Below are 23,356 nucleotides of genomic sequence, written 5' to 3'. Positions count from 1 at the left end.
CCTGCGGGGCAGGCGGGAGGCGTTAGGGCCTGGCGGGACGCTGCGGGCGGCTCTAGGGCCCGGCAGCGCGGGGCGGGCGGCTCTAGGGCCCTGCGCGCCCACGCCGGGGGTCTCGCCCCCCCTCCCGCCGTAGAAGGAGCAATGGCGGCGCCGTAGCGCGGCCGCCGAACCCCCGCCCGAGCGCCGCGCCCGGGCCCGGCGGGAGCCGAGCGGGGCCGCCGCTCCTCCTCCTCCTCCTCCCGCCGCCGCTCCCCGCAGCCCCGCGGCCGCCATGGCCACCGAGCTGGAGCCGCCGGCCGCCGGCGCCGTATCGGGCGCGGCGCCGCTGGAGGCGGAGGAGGACGAGGAGCACTGGCTGTACGGGGGTAGGTACCGCCGGCCGCGGGGGCAGAGCGGGGCCCCGGCCGGCAGCGGGCCCGGCCCCGCCTCAGGGCCGCCCCCGGCCGCGGGGCCGTGCGGGACCGGGGGCGGCCCCGCGGGACGGAGGGACCGGCGTCTCGCCCTGGGCCCCCTCAGAGGGATCGGCCTCTGCCCCCGGGCCCCCGGCAGGGACTGGCGTCCGCCCCCGGCCTCCCTCAGGAACGCTTGAGCGGCTCTTTCTGGGCGGGTGGCTGTGTGTTATTGTCCTTTTATCAATAACACTGGTGCAGGGAGGTTAACGCGATGCTTTGTTAAGAGTTTCGGTTCCCCAATTACCCGAACCTTGTGAACCCCTGGGTTGACGGGGCTGGGATGTGGCCGGGATAAACCACAGGACTTTATTGAAACGTCTTTGTCCTCCCCATAGGCTTTCCACATGAATGCTTTTATGTTTCTTCTTCCCTGGCACGTTAAAAATCTATATAAAGACCTTCATAGCTGACTTCAGTTCCTATCTGATAGGTGTCTCTGTTCTCTGAGACTTAGGATACACATTTTGAATTTGGTTTGGTGAGAGGCATCACCTCTGCAGATGGGTGGTGTTTGTTGAGTTGGGTTTATTTTTAGTTGTTCCATTTCTAGTTGAACTTTGTTGAAACGAGAGCATTGGGGTTATAGTGCCTTCGCACCACTGGGTATTTCTGTACCTGTGATGCCTTTTATGCTTGAATTTAGCTTTTTTCCTTTCACTTGAATAATTCCTTTGTTCTTACTGTTGATTTTGCAGATGACACAACTGGTAAGCAAGAAGATGGACCAATTTCTGGGTGAGTCCTGAGGCTGTTTATTTATTATTACAGTACGTGCTGTAAAGATTGAGCCTTGTTAAGCATAGCTTCATGAGTGCTTTAGGGCAGTGATGTTGCCAGGAACAGCAGCCTGTCCTTTGCCCATCCCATGGGATCATCCCCAGCCACCATGCTGGGGCTGGCAGGCATTTATGAATGTGGAAGCTGAACTGGATCAGTGGACTGGTTTGATTTAAAACTAACTTTTAGCCCTTTTTTTCTCTCAGCAGTTAGTTTTAAATCAGATCTCTTTTCCAGTTTTAATTCCTGGGAGAAATGATGCCCTGAGGATTGGCTTTGTGCTGGCCTGGTGTTGGTAAAACTGACCTGTGCTTTAGTCTGGGAAAGGGTAAAACCTTGAACTTGGGTTAAAATCTTGACATGATCAAACCAGCACATTCTGTGAGATCTCTCAAGTGGTGTGGCTAAGACTTGGAGATAAAACCAATGATCAGTTTGGCTTTCTGTGTGTGGAAGGGATTGTCTGTTCTGGGTTTTAATTCCTTCCTGTTTGTAGCTGTGTGTTTTGCACCAGCAGAGCCTGGTCTCAGCACAGCATTACCTGTTTGCCATTTTAAATGTAACATTTTTCAGAAAGCTTGGTCTTCACGGGACTTTTGTGTACTCAGCCCCTCCCAGAATTCAGTTTAGCGTTCATTGTCATTGTGGGTTCAGTGTCTGCAATGTTGAGGTTGTTACAGATACTGTCCTACTTCTCTGCTTGAAGAATGTGAAAACTTGTTCCAATAAACAAGTGGTAAAAATCATGGTATTGTTACCTAAAAACATCAAATGAGCTTTGTGAGAAGGAACAACTTTTAGACAGAAATTTACAGCTGATTTGCATAAATCTGCTTTTCCTTGTCACATTCATCTGAATGTAATTTTAGTTTACGAGCAGGACTAAAAATCTGAATTTCCAGCAACTGTCTCCAATAAATGCAAAATGCAGGAAGGAAGAATATTAGTGGCCATGCTGGCTCTCCTTTTTTTTTTTTTTTTCCCCTCTTTTTACTTTTTTCCCCATATTTCTTTTTTGCACAATGAGAATCTCCCTAAATGAAGAGCTGTGGGGTGTTTTAAGAAAAATAACTCTTTGTTTGCTCTGTTGTCAGCGGCTGCAGCTCCAGGGCTGCACTGCTGGCTTGTCTCGAGTGTTTGTCCCTAGCCAGGAAGCAGAGATCAGCCGAGTTTGGGATGCAGCATCCACTGACATTCCCTAGCCTGAGGGATGTGTTAAATGCCAGCAGGATGCTGTGCTGTCAGCAGTGCCCAGGATTATGTTGGCATTCTGGGGAAGTGAAATCTCTGGTGCGTTTTTCTGTGCCCAGATGATGCTGGGGACCTGTCGGATGGTTCATTCCTGGGAAGGAGAGAGGTTAGGGAAAGGCTTCTGGTTACCAAGTGTCTCTCTGAACTCCAGTTCATACATTTTAATGCACACCCACAGATGCTTCATGTGACTTGAAGCTGAAGGTAACACTTGTCACTCTTCCTGAACGCAGTCATCTCAGATTTTTAAGGAGATTCAGGGGTGAAGGTCAATGCTGAGTTGCTTGGATTGGGCATAAAGTTTTGGATCCATCTGAGAGATTTTCTCCAGTGGTCCATGCTTTGGTCCTCATGTCACAGCCTGTGTCTGCAGTGTGGAAATACCTGGAGGCTGATTTTCCCTCTGCCTTTTATACCTGAAGGTGTGTGCAGGTGCCACATCAGGAACCTGGCACCCATGGCACCTGTGCTTGGTCAGCTGCCCAACCTTCAGCCCTCTTTTTGATCTTGGCTTGATGAATTTCTTTGTACATGGGACTTTCCCAAAACGGGGCTTCGGTTACTGCTCAGATTGATTGTTCTTTGTTCAGCACTCAGGAACTCTCTGAGTTGTGTTACTTTGCCTTTCTTGTGTGGTGTCTCCTGTCCCTCTGAAGTGGCTTTAATGTGACTGGTGTTTGGATTCTCTGAGATGTTGCCTGTTCCTTTTTGAAGACAATCCTGTGGATATTTATTGTCCAATGTGGGGTTTTAAACTAATAACAACATCTCCACAAGGCACTGGTGGAAAATTTGATTTCCTTGGCCTGGGCTCTTATAACCATCTCTCTTGAAAAAACTCAGAATTATTGAAGTTCTTTTAAGTTTTACCTATGACATTAGAGACCAATGACCTCTCTGTATTTCAGTTCTGTAACACTTGGCACACTCTTTTCTAGCGTGTGTACACCAATTCCACTTTCTTGCTTGGCCAGTACAATAAACAATGTTAACATTTGAATAAATTCTTAAACTTGAGGTAAATCCAAACCTGACCATTGTTGCATGAGGACTAATTTGTAATGAGTGAGAAGAATGAGTGCATAATTATCTGACTTTCCTCTTGGAATTTTAACTTCTTGTTAATGTAAACTGTTTGTAGAAACACTAAAATCACTTTTTCCTTAATTTCTGTGGGAGAGATACCTTTGCTGCTGACTAAATGCATGTGTAATTATTAGCATCCTTAAGGAGGAGGTGAAATTTTGCTTATTACGGTCTTATTCTTACCAGTTGTGATTGTGCCAAATCCGAGCTGAGCCAGCTGCCACTGAGCTGTTGAGTGCTGTCAGGTGCTCTCTGGATGTGTGAAACTGATTCTTCCCAGCAAAAGCAAAGCCAAGCCAGGAGGATGGATTTTTTTGTCAGGTAGTTGAGCAAATGCCAGCAGAAAAAACACACAAGAAGAATAAAGCATTGTGTGAAAGTCACCTGGGCACAGGCTTTAGAACTGTTTGTAGGTGACCCTCTAGGCTGGGCTTGTCCACTTTATTTTCTGTGTCATGGTCACTTTGTCTTCTCTGTCCCCTTCACCAGGCACACAGAATCTGCTCATCCTCTGCAGGATGCTCCCCAGGAGAGCCGGCCCGTCAACAACGAGGACAGAGAGATGTCCCAGCACGTACGTGTCCCACTGCCCACAGTGCACATGGGGGGGATTTCTGTGCTGCTCAGCACTCCTGGGGAAAAACAGGAAGTGTAAAGATCCTGGTACTGCTTCATACCTTGTGTTTGCAGTGTTGGGATGTACTGCCAGCCATTCCCAAAGCCAGCTCCAGCAACAGCCTTGTCTTGTCATCCTGCCTTGAGTGGTGGGGAGGGAACCCTGGTGCAGGCACTGCTCCTGCCCTCTCAGGGGGCAGATCAGGGTCTCTGATGCTGCAGTCTGGCAGGAAAAGCAGAACACAATGTGTTCCAGCTCAATATTCAGTGTGACCACTCAAGAACTAGTAAAATACGGGAAACACTGGGATAGAAAGCCCAAAGTGCTGGGAATCGATTTTGATTCAGGCTCAGACCTCTTAGAATGCAGTCTAGTGGCTCAGTGCTGAAAGAGGAGGAGGAGGAGGGCTGCTTCTCCCCACCCTCCTCTCCTGGTCTCTTTGATGGGTTTGTTTTCTGCCACTGTTCTGCCACATCAAGAGGGTTCATGCAGGGTTCTGACAGACCTACGTGCTGTGGAAGAGGAGGCAGGGTGAGGCACACCTTCCTCATGTAGGGTGAGGTGTTAATTCAGCTTGTATTTCTCACAAAACTGCACTTGCTGGATATCTGGAAGATTTCTTTTCCTATTCCTTTACTTTTGTGCCCAGCACTGGGGTTGCACTGGAGTCAGATCTGTAAAGTGAAGTGGCCTGGGGGCTGATTGTGCTAAATCAGCCAAACCAAACTCTTCAGCAGCTCCCTACCACAGAAGTTGTGGTGAGAGAATATTTGCCTTGAAGTTCTTAGGGGAAACCTGGTGAATATATTTTGGTGGTTTTCATTTGTGGTTGTGTACTTTGACCATGGCCCTGTGAAGGAGGTGTGTAAGAAAAGCCCCAACTCTTTCAAAAAGAGTGGGGCAGAGGAACTGAAGGACGTGGTGAAATTCTTAGAACTGAGCTAACCTTCCCCACATTCACAAATATTACCCCAAATCTCGTGTAGAGCCAAATCTTCAAAGGACACTGGAGTTTCTCTGTGGGCAGCTGCCCATTGTTGTTGAAGGCTGTTCAAGAAGCTTCCTGAGATCTGGCTGTGCTGGAGAATTCTCAGTAGTATGTATTGATGAGCTGCTGTGTGATTCTGCTGTTGCAGGCCCTTCCCAGTGGTGAGGATGATGAGGATGACAGTGACAGTGACAGCGATGACGATGACGTGAAGGTTACAATTGGCAACATCAAAACGGGAGCGCCTTCCTACATGTGGGTACTGCTGGGTGTGGGGGGATTTGGGGCTGAGGGATCCCAGCATGTTGGGATGGAAGGTGGGGATGAGCTGAGAGCTGCTCTGGCTCCTGGGAGCAATGGCCAGAACACCAGAATGGAGCTGATGGGCAGCTCTGCCCTGCAATTGCTTGTTGGAGAATCCATCTGTAAAATGGGAATGATAATCCGTGGGGCTGCTGCTGGAAAATTAACTTACTAATTACTGGGTTCCCTGGGGCAGAATCAAAGGTGGGAAGTTCCATTTAACTCATCTGTGAAAACTTCCAGAACCAAAATCTGTCTTGCTAAGAATTTGCATAAGCTGTGAATTTACTAATTTCCAGCTGTCCAGTTTTTTGTGGCTCGGGAATGGCAAGGCTGGATTTGAGAAGCAGGAAATTACTTTTTACAACTCTGCCTAATGTGCATTGAATAAAAATAATAAGACAGCACTTTTGCTTGCTGCTAGCAGCCTTCCTCTTACACAAACGACTTACCTGTGCTTTGCTGCATATTCTAATTTTTCCACTTTATGGATAATTTCCTTCTCTTGTTGTAGAGGTGGTTTCACTCTGATGGATGACTCTGAATAGCAAACTCAGGTGAACTAAAGCATCTCCTGAAGGGTGTCAGGGCTTGAATATATTTTGCATGAGAATCTTCAGCCAAGTAATTTGTTCAAATGCCAACGTAGTGATTCTTTTCCAATAGGGGAACTCCTATGAATCTAAACTTAAAAACGGGTAGAGGCTATGGAGCATCAGCTTCAGGTATTGCTGTTATTTTTATCCTTCACCTTTGCAATATTTCACCTACCTGGCACTGACAGCTGCAGCAGCTGCAAATTTTGCTCTGTTTGGAAGGATATCGAATTAGTGTAAACCAGGAATAGGATTTTCCTAAAAATCAGTGCTCCCAGCACAGTCTGAGGGGCCAGAATGCAATGAGTGATTTAATTACCCATCACTGAGCAAGGTGATTATAATTCTGTTTAAACTAGGAAAAAAAATCCATTGAGTGATAGTTTTATAGTAAAACCCCAGAATATTTCTAAACTATATTGTTGCACTGGGGCTGAGCATTCCAGCCCTGGAGAAGTACTGTAACTCAGTGTCCTGAGCTACTTGCAGTGTAAGATGCTAAAAGAAACAAACTCTGGTCTTGAAAATCAGCTCTGCATATTTGGCTGCTGAAACTTTCCCCACCATTCAGTTTGGTTTCTCCTGTAAATTGAGTCTTGGGTTCTGTCCTTCCACATGTGTGACTGTCCTTTTGTGGGCTTCATCTGCTTCCTTCCACTAGTTGCTTTATCCAGATGAGTTACCTTCTGATTGAGAAAATAAGAACAAATTCCCCTTGAAGGTTCTGTACCTGACAGATTTTTGCAGACTTGTTTTAGTCCACTAAAGACTGATCCTGAAAAAGCCTCTTGTTAGGAGAAAATGTGTCTGTCTTGGGAGGGGAAAATAAATACTTTGCCTGGGAAGAAAAATAATTTTACTTTATTTCGTTTTCATTTGGGGTAGATTTCGTGCATGTCCTAATGATTTACTCTGCCTGTAGTGCCAATCTGGGTTGAATTCGCTTCTCTGCTGTTCAGCTGCAAGTGCTGCACACCCTGTTTGTTTATGGAGTGACTGGAGTCCTTTTATTAAAAAGCTGATTGTGGTTACCTACGTGCTGTGAAGCCAGTGATTAATTTACTGCAGTGCTTTGTTTTTGCTGGAATAATTTGCTGAGCAAATGAATGGATTAAAGGCATTGCATTAAAATTTGTAACAGTCTCTCTCTCCCCAAAGCCAAATTGCAGCCCAAAGGTATTGACTTGGATGCTGCAGGGAATATAAATGGATTGCCTGTGATAGAAGTGGATTTGGATTCATTTGAAGACAAACCGTGGAGGAAACCAGGTGGGGTCTCACAGTTCCTTGTGGTAAATATTTTCTGCAGTTCCAGTTGTCTCTCTTTATTTTCACATGTAATTTCTGTCCATTTATTGTTGCCAGGGAACAGGGAAGCTGGAACAATGTGTGTTGCTCAGCTTCTGATGCCTGGCTAGACAATCAATGGCATTTACTGATTGAACAAGCCATGCTCTACCTAAAATTGGGTTGCATTTATTCTAGTAATTGAACTTCCCTAAAGGGAACAGCTATTTTTTTTAAATGGTCTACTTTATTAATTCCCTACTTCCTGAGAACATTGCACTGATACCAATCCAATAATGTGTGGCCTTAAAGGCAGCTGAGTGGGGTCAGGATTTGGATGTTGATGTTGTTTGTTCTCCTCTTCCTGTGCAGGAGCTTGTTCTGTGTGCCCTGGCCAACCCCAGAGTTGTCCCCATGGTCCCTCCTCATCTGGGTCCTGGGGCTGCCCACACTTACTTGTGTAAGGGAGATTTTTCCTCTTAGAGCTGTAGGATGCTACAAATCAGCTGCTGTTTTTCTTCTGATACAAAAGTAATTGAAGGAATAAGACATCCAAATTTTTGCAGTGCCACTCTCATAAAACGTGTTCTGATGAAATGTCATCTGAAACAAAAAGTCACTTTTCTCAGCAATCATTATTCTCCCTGCCAGCCCCTGTATTTCATCTGTCTTTCAGCAATGTTGCTGTGCTGAGTAAGTAGTGCTTTCCTGAGGCTGCCTGTGGCGTGGGCTGGGTATCTCCTGCCCACATGAAGGGCGGTCCAGTGCTAATAACTCCATGGGCATGTCCAGGTATCCGACCAGCCCTGAAGCACCCTGCAGGCAGAATGGAACAGAAGCTTTTCTTCTGCAGGGATTTCTGCTTGATTGCGAAGTCAGAAAGAGGGGAATGGGAAGAAAGTGAGTTAGAAAGAATACAATGAAGTTCAAAGATAAAGCATGGTTGTGGTCATGCTGACATCCCTGGACCAAACTAGAGCCAGCTGGCCCTAAAACAGTGTTGGAGTGCAATAGAGGGAAGATTTCTGCAGAGCTGTGTGGTCTGTAAGTTTATTTTAGATAGCAAATAGCTGATTACTCAACAGCCTTTCAAGTTTATATCCTTTACAGTTAATTGTTCAGCAGCTTGGTATCTCTTTGAGTGAGGGAGAGGAAGAAGAAATCCTGTGTGGAAGAACTGATAGAGGTCTGAAATAGAGGCTGATAAAATCGATAAGTAAATGTCGTGTTGCTGAGTCGGTGTGGATGCACTTTGCATGTTTGGGTGGTACAACAGGAAGAGTGGCCAGCCCAGGAGATAAACCCACTGCTTAGACCTCACAGTTAAACCAAGCTCAGCATGGGCAGAATTTTGCTTAGCTCTTCTAGCATCTCTTTGTTTTGAAGTTGGTCTGTGTAGGAATATCTTTGCGTGGGGGATGTTTGAGGGACACCTCAGCGGGGCAGGAGGTGCTCTGTACTGCTTCCTGCTGGGATCTGAGAGGTGGGAGGGGTGCTCCTGGAATTACTGCAGCTGGGATTGCCCCTCTGCATCTCTGTGTTCTTGGCAAGTAGTTTGTGGTCACCTCTGTTATTCAGAAGTGCTCGTGCTGAATTGGCACATTGCACAGGAGACTGGCAGTGTGAGATAAAACTCTGGGATCACTAATTAGAGTTATGACTGAACTGTAATTACTTGTGTAGTCTGGGATGTATCAATAAAAACCTTCCACTTTAGCTGTCTTTCATGAAACAGGCGAGCCTCAGAGTCTCCTCTCAAAACAGCAAAGGCAGTGCTGGTCAGGAGAGGAATGTGTGGGCTTAGCTCTGCCAGGAAAAAGGTTCTGTGGCCCCACCCCATTTTTTTGGTGGGGGCTGGAATTGTCACTCCTGTGCTATGCCCAGCACTCAGCTCATGTGGACAATTGGAAGAAACCAGTCTGAAAAAATCAGGCTGATGAGCAAGTGATTGCAGGGAGCTCCCAATGGCCTGTGGAGGTGCTGTGCTGTGTGTCCAGGGGGTCCCACTGCTGCTCAGGCCATGTCCCCTTCCCACCCAAGGTGCAGCCACTGTCCCCTCTGTGGCACCCACAGCTTTCTGACAGGGAAAGGCACAAGCTGGGTTCTCTGGAAAACTTTTGTTACCTTGACCCTTTATTTAAGCGGTTAAAGGGACAGCTTGAGAGTGCAAGTGTGCAGAACCCCTGTGCTAACTCCTGCTCCCTCTGCCAGGTGCTGATCTTTCCGATTACTTTAATTATGGATTCAATGAAGAAACATGGAAAGCTTATTGTGAAAAGCAGCGGCGGCTTCAGCTGGGGCTGGACCCTGCTCCTCCCATCAGCACTGAGAACAAGATCACGGTGGGTGACGTGTGTGACTCCTGCTCCTGGCTCCAGGAAAACTGGGACTGTGTTTGTAACACAGACATGAGGGTGTAAGAGCAGGAGATACCCCAGTTCTGAACTGTTCTGTGTCCTTTCAGTGAGGAGAAATACAAAAATGAATCTTCAAAGATTAAATCTCTGTTGAAAATCTTTTCTGTATGGAAGGAATAGTTCCATCAGCCTGGCAGGTTTGAACCACTACAGCAGCAAGATTGGAGTGAATTTCCAGGTGACTGAGGTTACCCAGCTCTAGGGATGTCTGCTTGGAAAACCCTCTGGATTAGAGAAGTGCAGGGAGGGGAGCTGGGCCCCTGGGGCTGTTTTGCTCACTGCTGCAGTGGTGTGGCTGCCTTTAGTGTTTGCAGACTGCTTTGGCCATCAACCTTTGCAGGAGTCCATGGTGGCCGTCAGAACTTCAGCCAAATTGTCGGGACAGCAAGTATTGCTCATTCCAGTTTTGCCTCCATGGAAAATGATATGAGTTTAATAAACTCATAACAGGACTTCTAAGGAGAGACAGTGGACAGTCAGATGAGGCTGGAATGGCCACTAGCTGACAGAAATGGCTGTGCCTTGACTGAAGATTAGTCTGGCTGGCAGGAGCCCTGGGACTGTTCCTTTTCTTTTGCTGAGGGTTAATCTCTGGTGCTCCATCCGTGAAAGAAAACATTAAAGCTGTGAATCTGTTACCTTCCGTAGGTTCAGCAGGGAAGAACAGGAAATGCTGAAAAAGAAGTGGAAAACAACATCATCAAAACAGAGTTCAAAACAGACTTCCTGGCCCTGGTGGGAGGACGAATGAAGGCTGGGCCTCCTCCCAACAGGTAAGAGAGGAGCATGTTCTTCATGGGGGCATCTGGGAACCACCTGGGTCGTGCCTGAGTCTCCTCAAGCCTCAAAGAGAAGCTTTTAAGCTTGGCAGGAAGCTGCTGTGGTCACTTATTCAGTGTCACCTCCAGCAGGGCAAGCTCTGCCTGCCCATTCCCCTCCTTGGCACAGGGAGGGAATCCTGTATCCCAGCTGATGGGACACATCTCTGGGAGTGGAAGGAGCCAGGCAAACGCCTCAGCTTTGAGGGCTCACACTGCTGACATTGCTTGTGCTTGCTTGGCTTATTCCTACTCCCACGATGTTAATCTTTGCCTCCTCAAGTGGAAGTGGATTACGAGTTTGGCAGAGGATAAGAGGAGCTGTTGGTTCCTGAGCCTGTGTGCGACGCTGCTGGATGTGTGGTAAAACAACTGAGTCACTCTGAGGGGCAGCCTCTGCTGGGGAAACCACTTGGCCCTTAGGAGATCGATGGGGTTTTATCAAAAGCTTCAGAAAAACACACCAGACGAGCCAGAGCTTTGGGCTCGGGGTGTTTCTGTTGCTTCATTCACAAAACAGCTTTTGCACACCTGCCTTGCAGAAAGCAGCCCTGCATCCCAGCTTTACTCCTTGTCTGGGAACCAGCTCTGTGCTTCAAGGATGAGCATTAAAGCTCTGCTCAGTGTGTTGGATTTGAGCACTTCGGGGGCATTTCTGTCCCAGTGTATAATCCCTGTTTTTACGCCTATTTGTGGTGGTCCTTTGGATCACATTTCTGGGTGTTCAGAGATCCCAAACTCACCCCTGCTCACAGGGAAGTTGTTCAGGAATGCAAACGGGCTTCTCCTTGGCTTCTTGTCCAATTTGAGAGATGTTTCCCTGGTGGGGAAGAAAGCATGAAAGAATCTGCTGACGGCAGGGAAAATTGCTCTTTCTGGTGCTTCTGAGCCTGAAAAGATGCCTGTGCTTTGTACCAGGAAGCTGGGTGGGACCATTGATGTCATCGGGGGCCAGGCAGGCACGATCCGGAGGGTGGAGGGAAGACGCCGGGATAAACACGCCTCGGAGGAGAACCCCATTCAGGTAAAGCTGCTGTGCTGCCTCGACAAGCTGCTGATTTTACTGCACTTCCAGGGAACCCTGGGCAAATGCCTGTGTGTTCCTGACCTTGTGTGTTCCTGACCTTCTGTGTCCCAGTCCATACCTGCAGAGCAGCAGGTAATACGTTGACCCTGTTGAGGTGTGTGCATGGATTGTTCCATTCTGCAGGCTCGGTTAACTTCTGGCTTAAAAACTTGGTCTTGCTAGGAGCCAGATTTGTCCTTTAAAAGTCTTCCCTTTGGAATGGTAAGGCCTGAGTTCTTTCCTCATCAGCTCTCCCAAAGTATTCCTAGGACTGTGCAGCTGGGAATCTCTTACGTGGATTATTCCTTTCCCCTCCACTGTGGGGTTGGAATCTTCAATTCTGCAGTGAAGGGTTTGTACCTGGGACTGATGGGTTTTTTTGCTTTGAAGTAACATTAGTCTCAAATCATTTGGTGCAGCCCGTGCCTCAGACTGAACCTGGGCCTGTGTTACTGGATCTTGTTCCTTGTAAGAAGTGGAAGCCTGGGTTTAAAGCTGGTCTCGTTTCTGGGCGTGCCTGGCCAGTGTGTGACCATGATGTTCTGGCTGGCTCCTAGGCAGGAAGCTGCAGGGTCTGAGGACCATGTACCAAACCCCCTTCTCTTAACCACCTTCCTCCTGCCAACCACTGCTAACTTGCCAGAAAAGCCCAAATGTGGAACCTTTCCTTTTCTAGGTGCAGTTGCTGGGGTTTTTTCCCCCATGGTTTTGTGGTCCGTTTATTTTTTTAGTGATCAGTTTTCCAGATTTTGCCAACAAGAAGAGTTTGCCTTAGAGACAGAATTTGCTGGGAAAGGGTTGTTGTTCCTCCCCCTCAGGAGCACTGATAGCTGCACTTCAGGTCACTCTGGTGCTTCTGCATATTGGTCACTCTTCCAGGCATGGCCACACTCCTGTTGTGGTGATGCTGCCAGCACTGTGAGGTCCCTGCTGCAGCAGCAAAGGGATTAAAACGCTCTCTTCTCATTCCTCTGCCCCCTAAGGTCCTGGGAGACCATGGAAGCAAGCCACAGCCCCCCCAGCAGCCCCAGCAGCCTTCCCAGCCCCAGCAGCCTCCTCAGCAGCAGCCATTCGCTCCACCAGCAGGGCCTCCGCCTCCCCCACTCGCTGGGCCTCCTCCTCCACATTTCCTTCACCCTCCTCCTCCAGTGACTTCTGTTCCACCTCCCCTGCATCCTCCGGGTACGTGTTCACTCCATGGAATGTGAGCTGGGGTGTCCCAGGCTTGGAGCAAATCAAAGGTTTAAGGGTTCAATGCCGTGGGATGGTTGAGCAGTCAGGGAACAGGTCCTTACCCCTGCCCCTGGCCAGGCTTTGTTTAGTCTCCATCAGCCTATTTAATATTTGCCTTGAATACTTAAAAATGGCAGCTGATCCTTGAAAAGAAACCTCTGGGCTTTGTTTCCATGAGGGAACCTTCCAATGCTACTGATGCATTTGCTTTATTGATAAAGGTAAAGAAGCAGGTTCCTGTTTCTCTGGAGGGAGCTGAGGACTGTTGCTTCTGGCTTAAATATGCCAGGCTGAAGTGAGGGGGCCTCACTCTGAGCTTCTCCTGGTCCTGGAGCAGCAGCCAGGCTCTGGAGAAGGCACCAGGAGCACTTTGTGCAGTTAACTCCTGCCTGAGGAGCATTTGCTGAAGCACTCACTGGTTCTTTTCCTGATAACTTTTCCATGATAGCTTTTCCTACTGCCTTACGTTAAAATGCTTGGCAAAATCAGGATGGACACACTGGACTGGAACCTGCAGCAGGTTCTCCTCTCCAGCTCCTTCAGTTGTTCTGAAGACCAAATCAATTGTTCATGTGTTGACACTTCTTAGAAAAGGAATTCTCCAGTGTAAGAGAACAGCAACACTGTAAGTTATAATGTAAAGGTAAAGAGATCATTATTTGGGAAAATCACGTCATTTATGGGCCAATTCCTGCTTAGTAGCACCCATTTTTCTGCTGCTCTGTTTGCTCCAACACGTGAGATTTATTCAAAAGTGTGCTTTGAGGTTTAGCTTGAGGTACAGAGAGGCCATGAGGTACAGAGAGGCCACGCTTTCCCTGTTGTCCTCACTTGTTTTCCCTGCTTATTTCCACAGGCCTGCCACCTCCAGGTCCAATTCCAGGTAGGTGTTACCTTGTTCTTAATGACAGCAGCAATTTTGATCACACAGGTTCAGAGCATTTGGGCTAAGTAACATGAGATAGGATGGCACTAGTTTAGAGCACAGTTAACTTAAGACTAATAAACTCCAATTGAGCACTGAACTTGAGCTGCTTATCTTCTATTCTGACATAAATCTGTAGGTCAGAATAGAGCTTGTTTGTTACATTCTGATCAGAATGCAATGTGTCTGCATCCCAAGAACCACTTTTCCTCCACAGGGCTGTAGGGGTTTAATTGTTACTCCTTGATGAATCTTAGGTTCAATATTTATAAGCCAAAATAGAATGTCGTTTTTGCTTTGTTTTTCTTCCCATACCCCTACAGAACTAACATAGCTTTAGGGTATGAATTTTGGGAGGAGATACTACCCTGAAGGAAAATTATTCTATTTCAAACAGGGCCTTGTTTAGAGTAAAAAGATGCTTTAATGGCTTTTAACTGTGAAAGCACTTGTGAAGCTGGAAGATCTTGGTGCTGATTTACCCTTCTGTGTGTTTAGGGTTGTTCCCACCTCCTCTGGCACCACCACCAGCTCTCCTCATCCCAACCTTGGATGGGTAAGACCACAGCTGGGTAAGACCACGCCATGGGAGCAGCTCCCCTGCAGGGAGGAAGGGAGGAGAACAGGTCCAAAATCAGTGCTGGGGATGCATGGTCTGGTCTTGGGTTGGGGTGGGGGGTGAGAGCAGAGTCTGTCAGGAGTCCTCTGTGCATTCACCTGGATTTGTCATATTCAAGGCACAGGAAGGAGCCAGTAAAACCTAGGCAAAGCCTAAAGTAGCTGATGGCATGATTTGTTACTGCAGATGCTTTCTCTGAAGATGCTCCAGGTAGTTTGTGAGCAGCGGTGCTTTCCCAGGGCAAGCAGTGGGATTATGGCAGGTTTGGAAGTTCTGGCAAGACCCCTGAACACTTCTGGTAGTGAGATTCCCATAAGGATGTTCCACAGACCTCCAGGAAAAACGGGATGAAGCTGCATCACAGCCAGACCTGTGGGGGTCCCTGATGTCAGTAACTCACCCCCTTTTCTCTCCCAAAGGCAGCCAGCCAGCTACAACAACAGGCAGCCGCCTCCCTTTGGCTACAACTCTGCAGGTGAGCACTGGGCAGGACATATCCAGCTGCTGCTCTCTCTCCTCTCTGGTTTTTGGAAGCCCAGGCTTTTCTGGGGCTGACACACATCCTGTCTGCTCCAGCTCCAGGGTCTTGCTGTGTCCCACACAATCCCAGTCAGGAGCACGTGCTGGGTTTGCTGCACTGAGTGTTGTGCAGGTGTGGTGATGTAGTTTTGTGGCTGAGTGCTAAGGCTCAGGGCACTGTTCCAGTGCAGATTCCCAGCACAGAGCAGCTTCCCCAGTGCCTCAGCAGTGTGTTCTGCCTGTTTGCACACACACGTGCTCACCCTCACTCACACTCTCCTTTTTCCCCGCCCTCAGGGATGAGCACAACCAACTACTGAGCTTTTGAATCCCTCCTCCCCCACTTCACCCTCTCCCTTGCCTACAGGCACCATCTCCTGTGGTTTTGTAATGGGAGAGGCAGTGCCAGCATTTCAGCAGGTTCCCTTCCCTGGTGCAGCCCTGGCAGTGCTGTGTTCTCTCCCAGTCCTGTAGTGACCAGCTCGGAGTGGCTCCTCCTGGCTGTGCTGAGCTCTGCGGTGCCTCCCTGCAGGACAGGGCTGGAGGAGTGGCAGTGCCAGCCCTTCCCAAAGAGAGGAGCCTCCAGTGCTGCCAGATGTGGCACTGCTGTGGGTTACGACCTCGCTGGTCCAGCTGGCCACATCTGTCTGGCAAGTGCTGGTGGCTCTGGGCTCCCCAGGTGACATCCTTCACTAGCAGCTGGTGCCCCTGGTCCCCCCCAGGTGCCACCATAGACCAGCAGGTACCTGGTGGGAGGTGGGACCTTGTTCAGGTGACCAAGAGCCCAGGGCTGACAGAGACTGCAGTGCTGCCTGTAAATATTTGCTCTTGTGCTTTCCTCAGGGAGGAATTCCCTGTTCTCAGCAAACTGCTGGAAGTGAAGGGAAGGGCAGGAGGGAGCGGGGCCGTTGTCTCCTTGGATCCAGCTGTACTGCCAGAGGGGATGCTGGGGATGCTCTGGATGACGGAGGGTTCTGCTCTCTGGCTGCAGATTCAGGTTTCATCAGCTATCCCCCCATCTCCACGTCCCACACGCCCTGGGTGACCACGGTGGACAAGGGCACGAGCAGCTCCAGCAGCAGCCACTGGGAATATTCGGGCTCCAGGCGGGAGAGGGAGCGCGAGCGCGAGCGGGAGCGGGACAGGGAGCGAGACCGGGACCGCGACCGCACCCCGACCACCAGTGAATACAACAAGTGAGTGCTGCCCTCCTGCTGCTCGCCTTGGGCAGCCCTGGGGTACCTTGGGGTGTCTGGCCAAGGGCTGGGTTATAGAGGACACCAGCTGAATTCTCTGAAATGTCTGGGAAGAGCTCCTTTGGATCGATAACTGCAGCACAGACCAGGAGCTGTGTCACTGGCTGATTTGCTGTCTCTGGGTCTGGGGTTTTTTGTTTAAATCCAGCAGAACCAGTTCCTCTTGCTCTCCCACACGGCCAGGCAATGAAATAGCCCCTCTGTGTTTACTCCTCAGTGTTTCACAGCTCAGTGTGAAGCACTGGCTGGAGGAGCTGCTGCTTCTTGTCTTCTAAATGTCACCTTCAGATCAAAGGACAAACAGCCTGCTCTGCTCCGCTCTCCTGTGGGGCTGGGAGTGCCATTCCCTGGGAGTCAGCCAGGAAATGGGAGCAGAACTGGAGAGACCACCTTGGTGGGAGCTGCTGTGACCTCAGCTGACAGCAGTGCCGGGAGCACTTGGGAAGGGAAAGGAGGCTTGGAGCCTCCTTGTGTTGATCTAAGGTGGAGGCTGGGCCGCAGAGACTTCCCAAACCCATCCCTTTGGTGTTCAATCAGCAGCAGCGTCGGTGTTTTGCAGGCTCCAGGCTCAGAAATGCCAATAATCATTCTAAACATCATCAGAATGTGCATTCCTGGCACAGGGTGGGTGCTGCCTGCCAGGGAGCTTCCCAGCCCAGGGAGGGAGAAAACAGGGCAATGTGCTCCTAATATTTTTTTTTTCGTTTACAAGCTTGTGGGCACTGTGGATGGGAGTGAGGGAAAAGAGAACAGAACACAAACTTGCTAAAAATTGGAAGAGCTCAGACTCCCCCACTTCCTGATCCATGCTGGAGCCAAGGCCTGGGATGAGCACTCCTGAGCACGTTGTTGGCATTTCTGGGTGGTGTGGAGCACGCTGGTGCAGGTCAGAGCAGGGCGAGTGGCCATGCAGTCTTTTGGAGCACTCCCAGCTGATTGATCCTGGATATTTATTTGTCCAGCTTGTTTCCAGGAGTGTCAGAACAATGTTTCTGACTTCCTTTCTCCCAAGTCTTAGTATTGTTCCCACAGAGGGACCTGTTAACCCTTCAGATTTTGGCTTTCAGGAATTGAACAGGGAGGTGTAGAGAGGAGTGTGGGATGTGTCTCAATTTGGGGTACACCATGCCCACTCCTGGGGATTGAATGAGGTGCTTTCAGCAGGTACAGAGGTGCAGACAGAAAGCTGTGCTCACAGCTGGAGGTTTTGAGCTTGTGGGGAAGAAATCAGCCCCTTTACACAAAAGGATGAGAGGTTATGTGGGGTGTCTGTGCTGAGGGAAGCCCAGCAGCGGCGGGGGAGAGCGATGAGAGGAGCGTGTGCGTGCTGCGTTCCTGCTGCAGGCGTTTCAGGAGCACCCCTGGGCAGTCAGTGGTGCCTGATGTTGTTGGTGACAGGGGTTCCAGCCCCAGCCGGTGGCTCAGGCCCAGGGGCCGTGTCCCTGTGCCCACGTGTCCCTTGTCCCCGCAGTGACGACGAGCGGTACCGCTACTACAGCCGCGAGCGCAGCTACGACTTCGAGCGCGATTACCGGCGCAGCCGCGACCGCAGCCGCGAGCGCGAGGAGCGGCACCGCGAGCGCCGCCACCGTGACAAGGACGACAGCAGCAAACACAAATCCTCCCGCAGGTCAGTGCCGCGGTGCTGGGCGGGAACTCCGCATTCCTGGGGTGAAATGTCAGCCTGGCTCATCCCAGCTGCCTCTGTCCCAGAGCCCTGGGCAGGAGGAGCCCTGTGGGACAGGCGAAGGAGACCTCGGTGTTGTGAGTTCCCAGCTGGCAGCATGATGGGTGAAGGAGGGATTGAGCTGGCCTCAACCTCCCACAAGAGCTCCCATCTTAACAAAAGCACTGAGCTACACAAGGGGAAGTGACAGAAGCATCAGCTTTTGGTCCTGCTGCTCCTGCTCACCAGGGCAGAGCTCACAGAATCAACCAGGTTGGAAAAGTCCTTTAAGATCATCAAGTCCAACCTGTGACCCAACACCAGCCTGTCACCCAGACCATGGCACTGAGTGCCACATCCAGCCTTTCCTTAAACATCTCCAGGGACTGTGACTCCATCACCTCCCTGCACAGCCCAGTCACTCCTTCTGTGAAGAGCTTCCTTCTGCCTGCACTCAGAAATTGCCTCTTGAGCAGAAGCAGCAGAGCTCTTGCCCAGAGCCTGATGGTGAGGGGTGTGATGGTCCACACAAAGGTGAAACATCTGGGGCGGAGCAGCATGTCCTGAAATCACAGCTTTTCTGCAGAAAATGGATTTGCAACAGATGATCTTCCTGGGAGAGCAGTCTCAAGCAGCAGCTCTGCTCTCTGGGCTGAGGCAGGTTCTCTGCTCAGGTCCTGTGTCACTTCACATCCCATTAACAACTTGAGCAGAACTGCTCTTGCTCTTTCTTCTTGATCCTTCACCTCCCTTCTTTTAGGTGAAACTCCAGTCAGCTCTGTAGGTAATTACCCTTATTTTGAAACTGGTATCAGAAAAACTCCTATGTAGTGACTGGAAGAAAAAGGCTGTTTCTGTCCTTAAGGAGGTGAGTAAATTTTCAAGAAAGGACTGATTGCTGAAGGCTTGGAAGCAAAATGATAGGAAGAAAGACGAAGACCATAATAAAAATTGAATACAGAACAACTGGAAGCTGAGCTGGTGCCAGACAAGTCATTGGCTTTAGGGTTATTCCTCAGCTTCCTCTAGTCAGAATTGAAACCTTGGAGTAGATACCTCACTGTAGGAATCCCTGCCCATGGTCCCCTCCAGCCCAAACCATTCTGGGATTCCCTGCTTGAGGCACACACACAGATTTGAGCCTGTTTGAGGCATCTGCAGATGAAAGGGTTTCATTTCCAGTTTCCTGCAAACTGAGCAGTCTGAAGGAAATCACTGACGCTGGTTTCGGTATTAAAGGACAGTCACACTGTCCCAGCATAAACCCCTGACACATCAGCCACGAGGTGGCTGAAGGTGTTTTGTGGAGAGGCAGCAGCCTTTTATTTTTCCCTATTTTTTTTGCCTTTAATGACTGTGAAACCATTTATTAAACCAGTCAGAAAATTACTTGAAGCCAGGAGCTTTTCAGCCAGGTTCAGCCAGTTCTGTGTCTGCTGCTAAACTGGAATTCCAGCTGTGCCAAGAATTTGTCTCTACACCTGATGCTGTCCCTGCTCATGTGCCTGCACAGTCACAGTTTATCCTGGGATAAATTGATCTGCTCGTTGCTGTGCTCTGGGCTGTGCTGTAACTCTGCCACCTTCACACCACAGTCAGCTCCCGAGAGCTCACTTGGTTTGAACCTGTGAGAGAAGAAGCAGAAAATCTCCTCCCAGGAGGGGCCAAACCAGAGCTCCCCCTTTTCCTGGAGGGAGGCAGAGCTGCTGCTGGGGCTGTGTTGGATGCATGGAGCAGCTGGCAGGGCACAGGCTCAGGGCATGCACAGCCTGCTCAGGCCTCCCTCTGCCTGGGATTGCTCCCACATCCCAGAAATTCTGTGTAAACATTCCCAGTTATCCACCCACATCTGGAAAACTCGGTGAGGAGATAAAGGAGTTCTAAAGCACAAAGTGAAGAGCCAGGTCACGTGTGAGTCAGCAAAAGTAGGAACAGGATCTGCCTCCCATGGGGAAACCCACATTTCTCTCGCTCCACTGCTCCCTTTGCTGCCTTTAGTCCAGGGATTTCCCCAAGATGCTCGGAGGAGTGAAAGGTTCAAACACGTCTGGGGTTCAGGACTCCTCCTCCTCTCAGCCTCGGTGCCGTGTCAGAATCACTGGAGCTCCCTCCGGAGTGGAGGAACACCGAGATGTTCCTATGGACACTGCCAGGAGTGGCTGTGGCAGTGTGTGATGGTGTGTGACGGTGGCAGTGTGTGGCGGTGGCAGTGTGTGACACTGTGTGGCGGTGGCAGTGTGTGATGGTGGCAGTGTGTGATGGTGTGTGACGGTGGCAGTGTGTGGCAGTGGCAGTGTGTGACACTGTGTGGCAGTGGCAGTGTGTGATGGTGGCAGTGTGTGACACTGTGTGGCAGTGGCAGTGTGTGACGGTGGCAGTGTGTGACGGTGGCAGTGTGTGACACTGTGTGGCAGTGGCAGTGTGTGACGGTGGCAGTGTGTGACGGTGGCAGTGTGTGACGGTGGCAGTGTGTGACACTGTGTGGCAGTGGCAGTGTGTGACGGTGGCAGTGTGTGACACTGTGTGGCAGTGGCAGTGTGTGGCAGTGGCAGTGTGTGACACTGTGTGGCAGTGGCAGTGTGTGACGGTGGCAGTGTGTGACAGTGGCAGTGTGTGACACTGCGTGGCAGTGGCAGTGTGTGACGGTGGCAGTGTGTGACACTGTGTGGCAGTGGCAGTGTGTGGCAGTGTGTGACACTGTGTGACACCGTGTGGCAGTGGCAGTGTGTGACACTGTGTGGCAGTGGCAGTGTGTGACGGTGGCAGTGTGTGGCAGTGGCAGTGTGTGGCAGTGTGTGACACTGTGTGACACTGCGTGGCAGTGGCAGTGTGTGGCAGTGGCAGTGTGTGACACTGTGTGGCAGTGGCAGTGTGTGACACTGTGTGACACCGTGTGGCAGTGGCAGTGTGTGGCAGTGGCACTGTGTGACACTGTGTGACACTGTGTGGCAGTGGCAGTGTGTGGCAGTGTGTGGCAGTGTGTGACACCGTGTGGCAGTGGCAGTGTGTGGCAGTGGCAGTGTGTGACACTGTGTGACACCGTGTGGCAGTGGCAGTGTGTGACGGTGGCAGTGTGTGACACTGTGTGACACTGTGTGGCAGTGGCAGTGCTGATGCAGCAGGTGCTGTTGGCACAGCCCTTCCCGGAGCAGCCCCACGCTGGATTGGATCATCCCGAAAAACCCCGCAGTGCCCTGGGCGCTGCTGAGGTGGCTCCTGTTGGTGGGATCAAAGCCCCCGTGCCCATCACTGGGTCCCTGGTGTGGCAGGGCTGTGTCTGATGTCACTTTGTCCCCTCTGTTCCTCGCTCAGGAAGCAGCACGAGAGCGAGGAGGGCGAGAGCCACCGGCGCCACAAGCACAAAAAGAACAAGCGGAGCAAGGAGGAGAAGGAGGCCAGCGAGGACGGGGCCCAGGAGGGCGAGGAGCAGGACACCAAGGAGTGAGCCAGGCCCACCATCGGCCCTCGGCAGGAACTCACTCCTGTGGAACCAGCATGGCATTGGTGATGTTTTGGTTGGGGGGGGGTGGTTTTTTTTTATTATTATTTTTTACTTTTCCAAGGGAAGAGGCTGACTGGGCAAGCCGTGGCACAGCCGGCAGTGCCTCGGGAGCTGAGGCTGCACGAGCCTTTAAACTTCCTTTTTTTTGTTTGTTTTTGATACAAGACAATACAGCAGTACTAGTTACAAAGCACTGAGCTACTCTACTCATCCACATCCCTAGGGAGAACTTTGGTGTATCAGATCCTATGGTTTCTGATGGAAGATGGCTTCAGCTGAAACTAACGCAATTAGGTCGTAGTTCTTGGTTCTTTTTGTCATCGTCATTCCTTTTTGAGAACTAGGACAGTAAGTGCAACTTGAAATTTATTGTCCAAAGAACAGCGTGACTTAGATCCCGGGAGCCAGCTTAGAGTCTGGTGTCTAGTAGTGAAAAGTCTCATCCCCGAATAAATTTCTTTATAGCTACAAAAGCAGCTTCTGATTTCTCCATGGCCAGCTGGGCGTGTCAGGAGGAGCTGCAGGATCTGCTCCAGGTGGGCACAGGGGCCTGCCTGGATGTGACAGCTTCCAGAAGCTGCCGAGGGCGTTCACACAGCGTGTGCAGAGACTCCAAAACTGGCTTTTTTAATCCATTGCAAAGGTAGTTCTGTCATGTTACACCTCTACGTGGGGAATCAATGAAGATCCATAATAAGAGCATGAATTTCTCTTTAATTCCTTTTGACTTAACTATTTTATTTCCTTTTTTTTACTAAGAGTTGACTGAATAACCTAGAGTGCAGTAGAGAGCACCAAGTCCCCGTTAGCAGTTTGCCCTCGTGGGGTTGGCGTTTCTATTTGGGTATCACCAACACTCCTGTCCAATGCATTCCTTTCCCTTAGATCCCAAAATAAATTTAGTCGAATTCCAAAGTTTCTTTGGATTTAGTATTGGTTGGGGAAGGGGCAACAGAGATGTTTCTGGGTGGGAAGGACACGGGAAATAATTTTCAGGGGTTTTGGTCTGTCTGGTCCTTAGGATTCCTGCCCTTCTGTTTGTGTGAGTCCACAAATGTGTCATTTTCCTTTGACTTGTTATTTAAAACTGTCTGAAATATTTGTCCTAAAATAATATGGTTCTGAAACATTCTGTATTTTTTGGTATTGTAATCGTGGAAGGGTTGAGTGTGCTGGGAAGTGTCCAACCTGTGCCAGGAGAGCCCTTTGGTTCCGGGTTAAACACTGGAACAGCGCAGTGATGGGCTTGTAACTACAGAGCCCAGGGGAGGAGGAGGAAAATGGGGGCTTCTGCTGGGTTTTGGTTTTCGTGGAGCTTTAATGTGCTTTGAGCTCCTGGGAAATGTGTGTGTGCTGAGCCAGGGCTAGCTGGGATCAGGGTGGAGCCCAGATTGAGGAATATGGCATCACTCTCTGCTCCCCTGGGCAATCCCCGCTCCTGGCACTGGGTGTGGAGCCAGGGAATCCTCCTGGCAGCTCCTGCTCAGGGCAGGGCTTCAGCTGTGAGTGCCCAGAAGCTTTCAGGAGAATGGGATGAACTTGCTGCTCCCCAGGAGAAACCCAAACCAGAGGAGGAGTCAGGAGTGCTTGGTCGGTGCTCCCTGGCACCTCACGCAGCAGAGGTGCCCGCCCTCCCTGCCAGAGCCCAGGCCTGGCCAGGGCAGTGCCAAGGGGAGAGGGGCCCGGCCCCAATGCCCAGCCTCCCTCAGGAGCTTGTGTTTGGTGATGATGAGAGGTGCTGGTTTGTTCCAGTGCAGGAACTCTGACCTTGCTGGGGCAGCAGTGCCAAAGGGGGCCTGGGCAGTGCCCCCAGCCCGCTCTGAGCTGGCTTTTCCTGCCCTGAATCAGGAGAAGTGCTGCCACTGGAATGTTGCACCGAGGTGAGTGGGGGTTGGCCCCAGCCAAGGATGTTTCTCCCCCCTTTGCATGCTCAGGTGTCCCTGGTGCCTCTGCAGGGGTGGCCAGAGCTGTCCCCACCC

At 50.4% G+C, this 23,356-nt stretch overlaps 1 protein-coding gene across 2 annotated transcripts; it reads left to right on the top strand.

Annotated features, from left to right (window-relative positions):
• Nucleotides 1-251: 251 nt before the first annotated feature.
• Nucleotides 252-22,513, top strand: LOC116451125 (pre-mRNA 3'-end-processing factor FIP1-like). Of its 2 annotated transcripts, XM_032124259.1 has the most exons (16): nt 252-365; nt 1,148-1,187; nt 4,056-4,140; nt 5,319-5,425; nt 6,140-6,198; nt 7,228-7,338; nt 9,568-9,698; nt 10,422-10,546; nt 11,510-11,615; nt 12,641-12,839; nt 13,747-13,773; nt 14,314-14,371; nt 14,854-14,909; nt 15,945-16,149; nt 17,681-17,839; nt 21,188-22,513. In XM_032124259.1, exons 1-16 carry the CDS (start codon nt 272-274, stop codon nt 21,318-21,320), a joined length of 1,695 nt encoding a protein of 564 aa, XP_031980150.1. In that variant the 5' UTR covers nt 252-271; the 3' UTR covers nt 21,321-22,513. The 2 variants fall into 2 exon arrangements, with proteins under 2 accessions (XP_031980150.1, XP_031980151.1); XM_032124260.1 differs by lacking the exons at nt 252-365; nt 1,148-1,187 and adding an exon at nt 3,771-3,887.
• The last annotated feature ends 843 nt before the right edge of the window (nt 22,514-23,356 follow it).

This window comes from Corvus moneduloides, chromosome 14 (assembly GCF_009650955.1).
Source record: "Corvus moneduloides isolate bCorMon1 chromosome 14, bCorMon1.pri, whole genome shotgun sequence".
Classification (NCBI taxonomy): Eukaryota; Metazoa; Chordata; class Aves; order Passeriformes; family Corvidae; genus Corvus; species Corvus moneduloides.
This window is presented reverse-complemented; position numbering and strand designations above follow the sequence as displayed.

Excerpts from the sequence above, each read along its gene's own strand:
- LOC116451125 (XM_032124259.1), top strand. The coding sequence starts at position 272 with ATGGCCACCGAGCTGGAGCCGCCGGCCGCCGGCGCCGTATCGGGCGCG. Across the intron at positions 5,426-6,139 it reads ACGGGAGCGCCTTCCTACAT|GGGAACTCCTATGAATCTAA; the intron begins GTGGGTACTGCT and ends CTTTTCCAATAG. Across the intron at positions 7,339-9,567 it reads CAAACCGTGGAGGAAACCAG|GTGCTGATCTTTCCGATTAC; the intron begins GTGGGGTCTCAC and ends TCCCTCTGCCAG.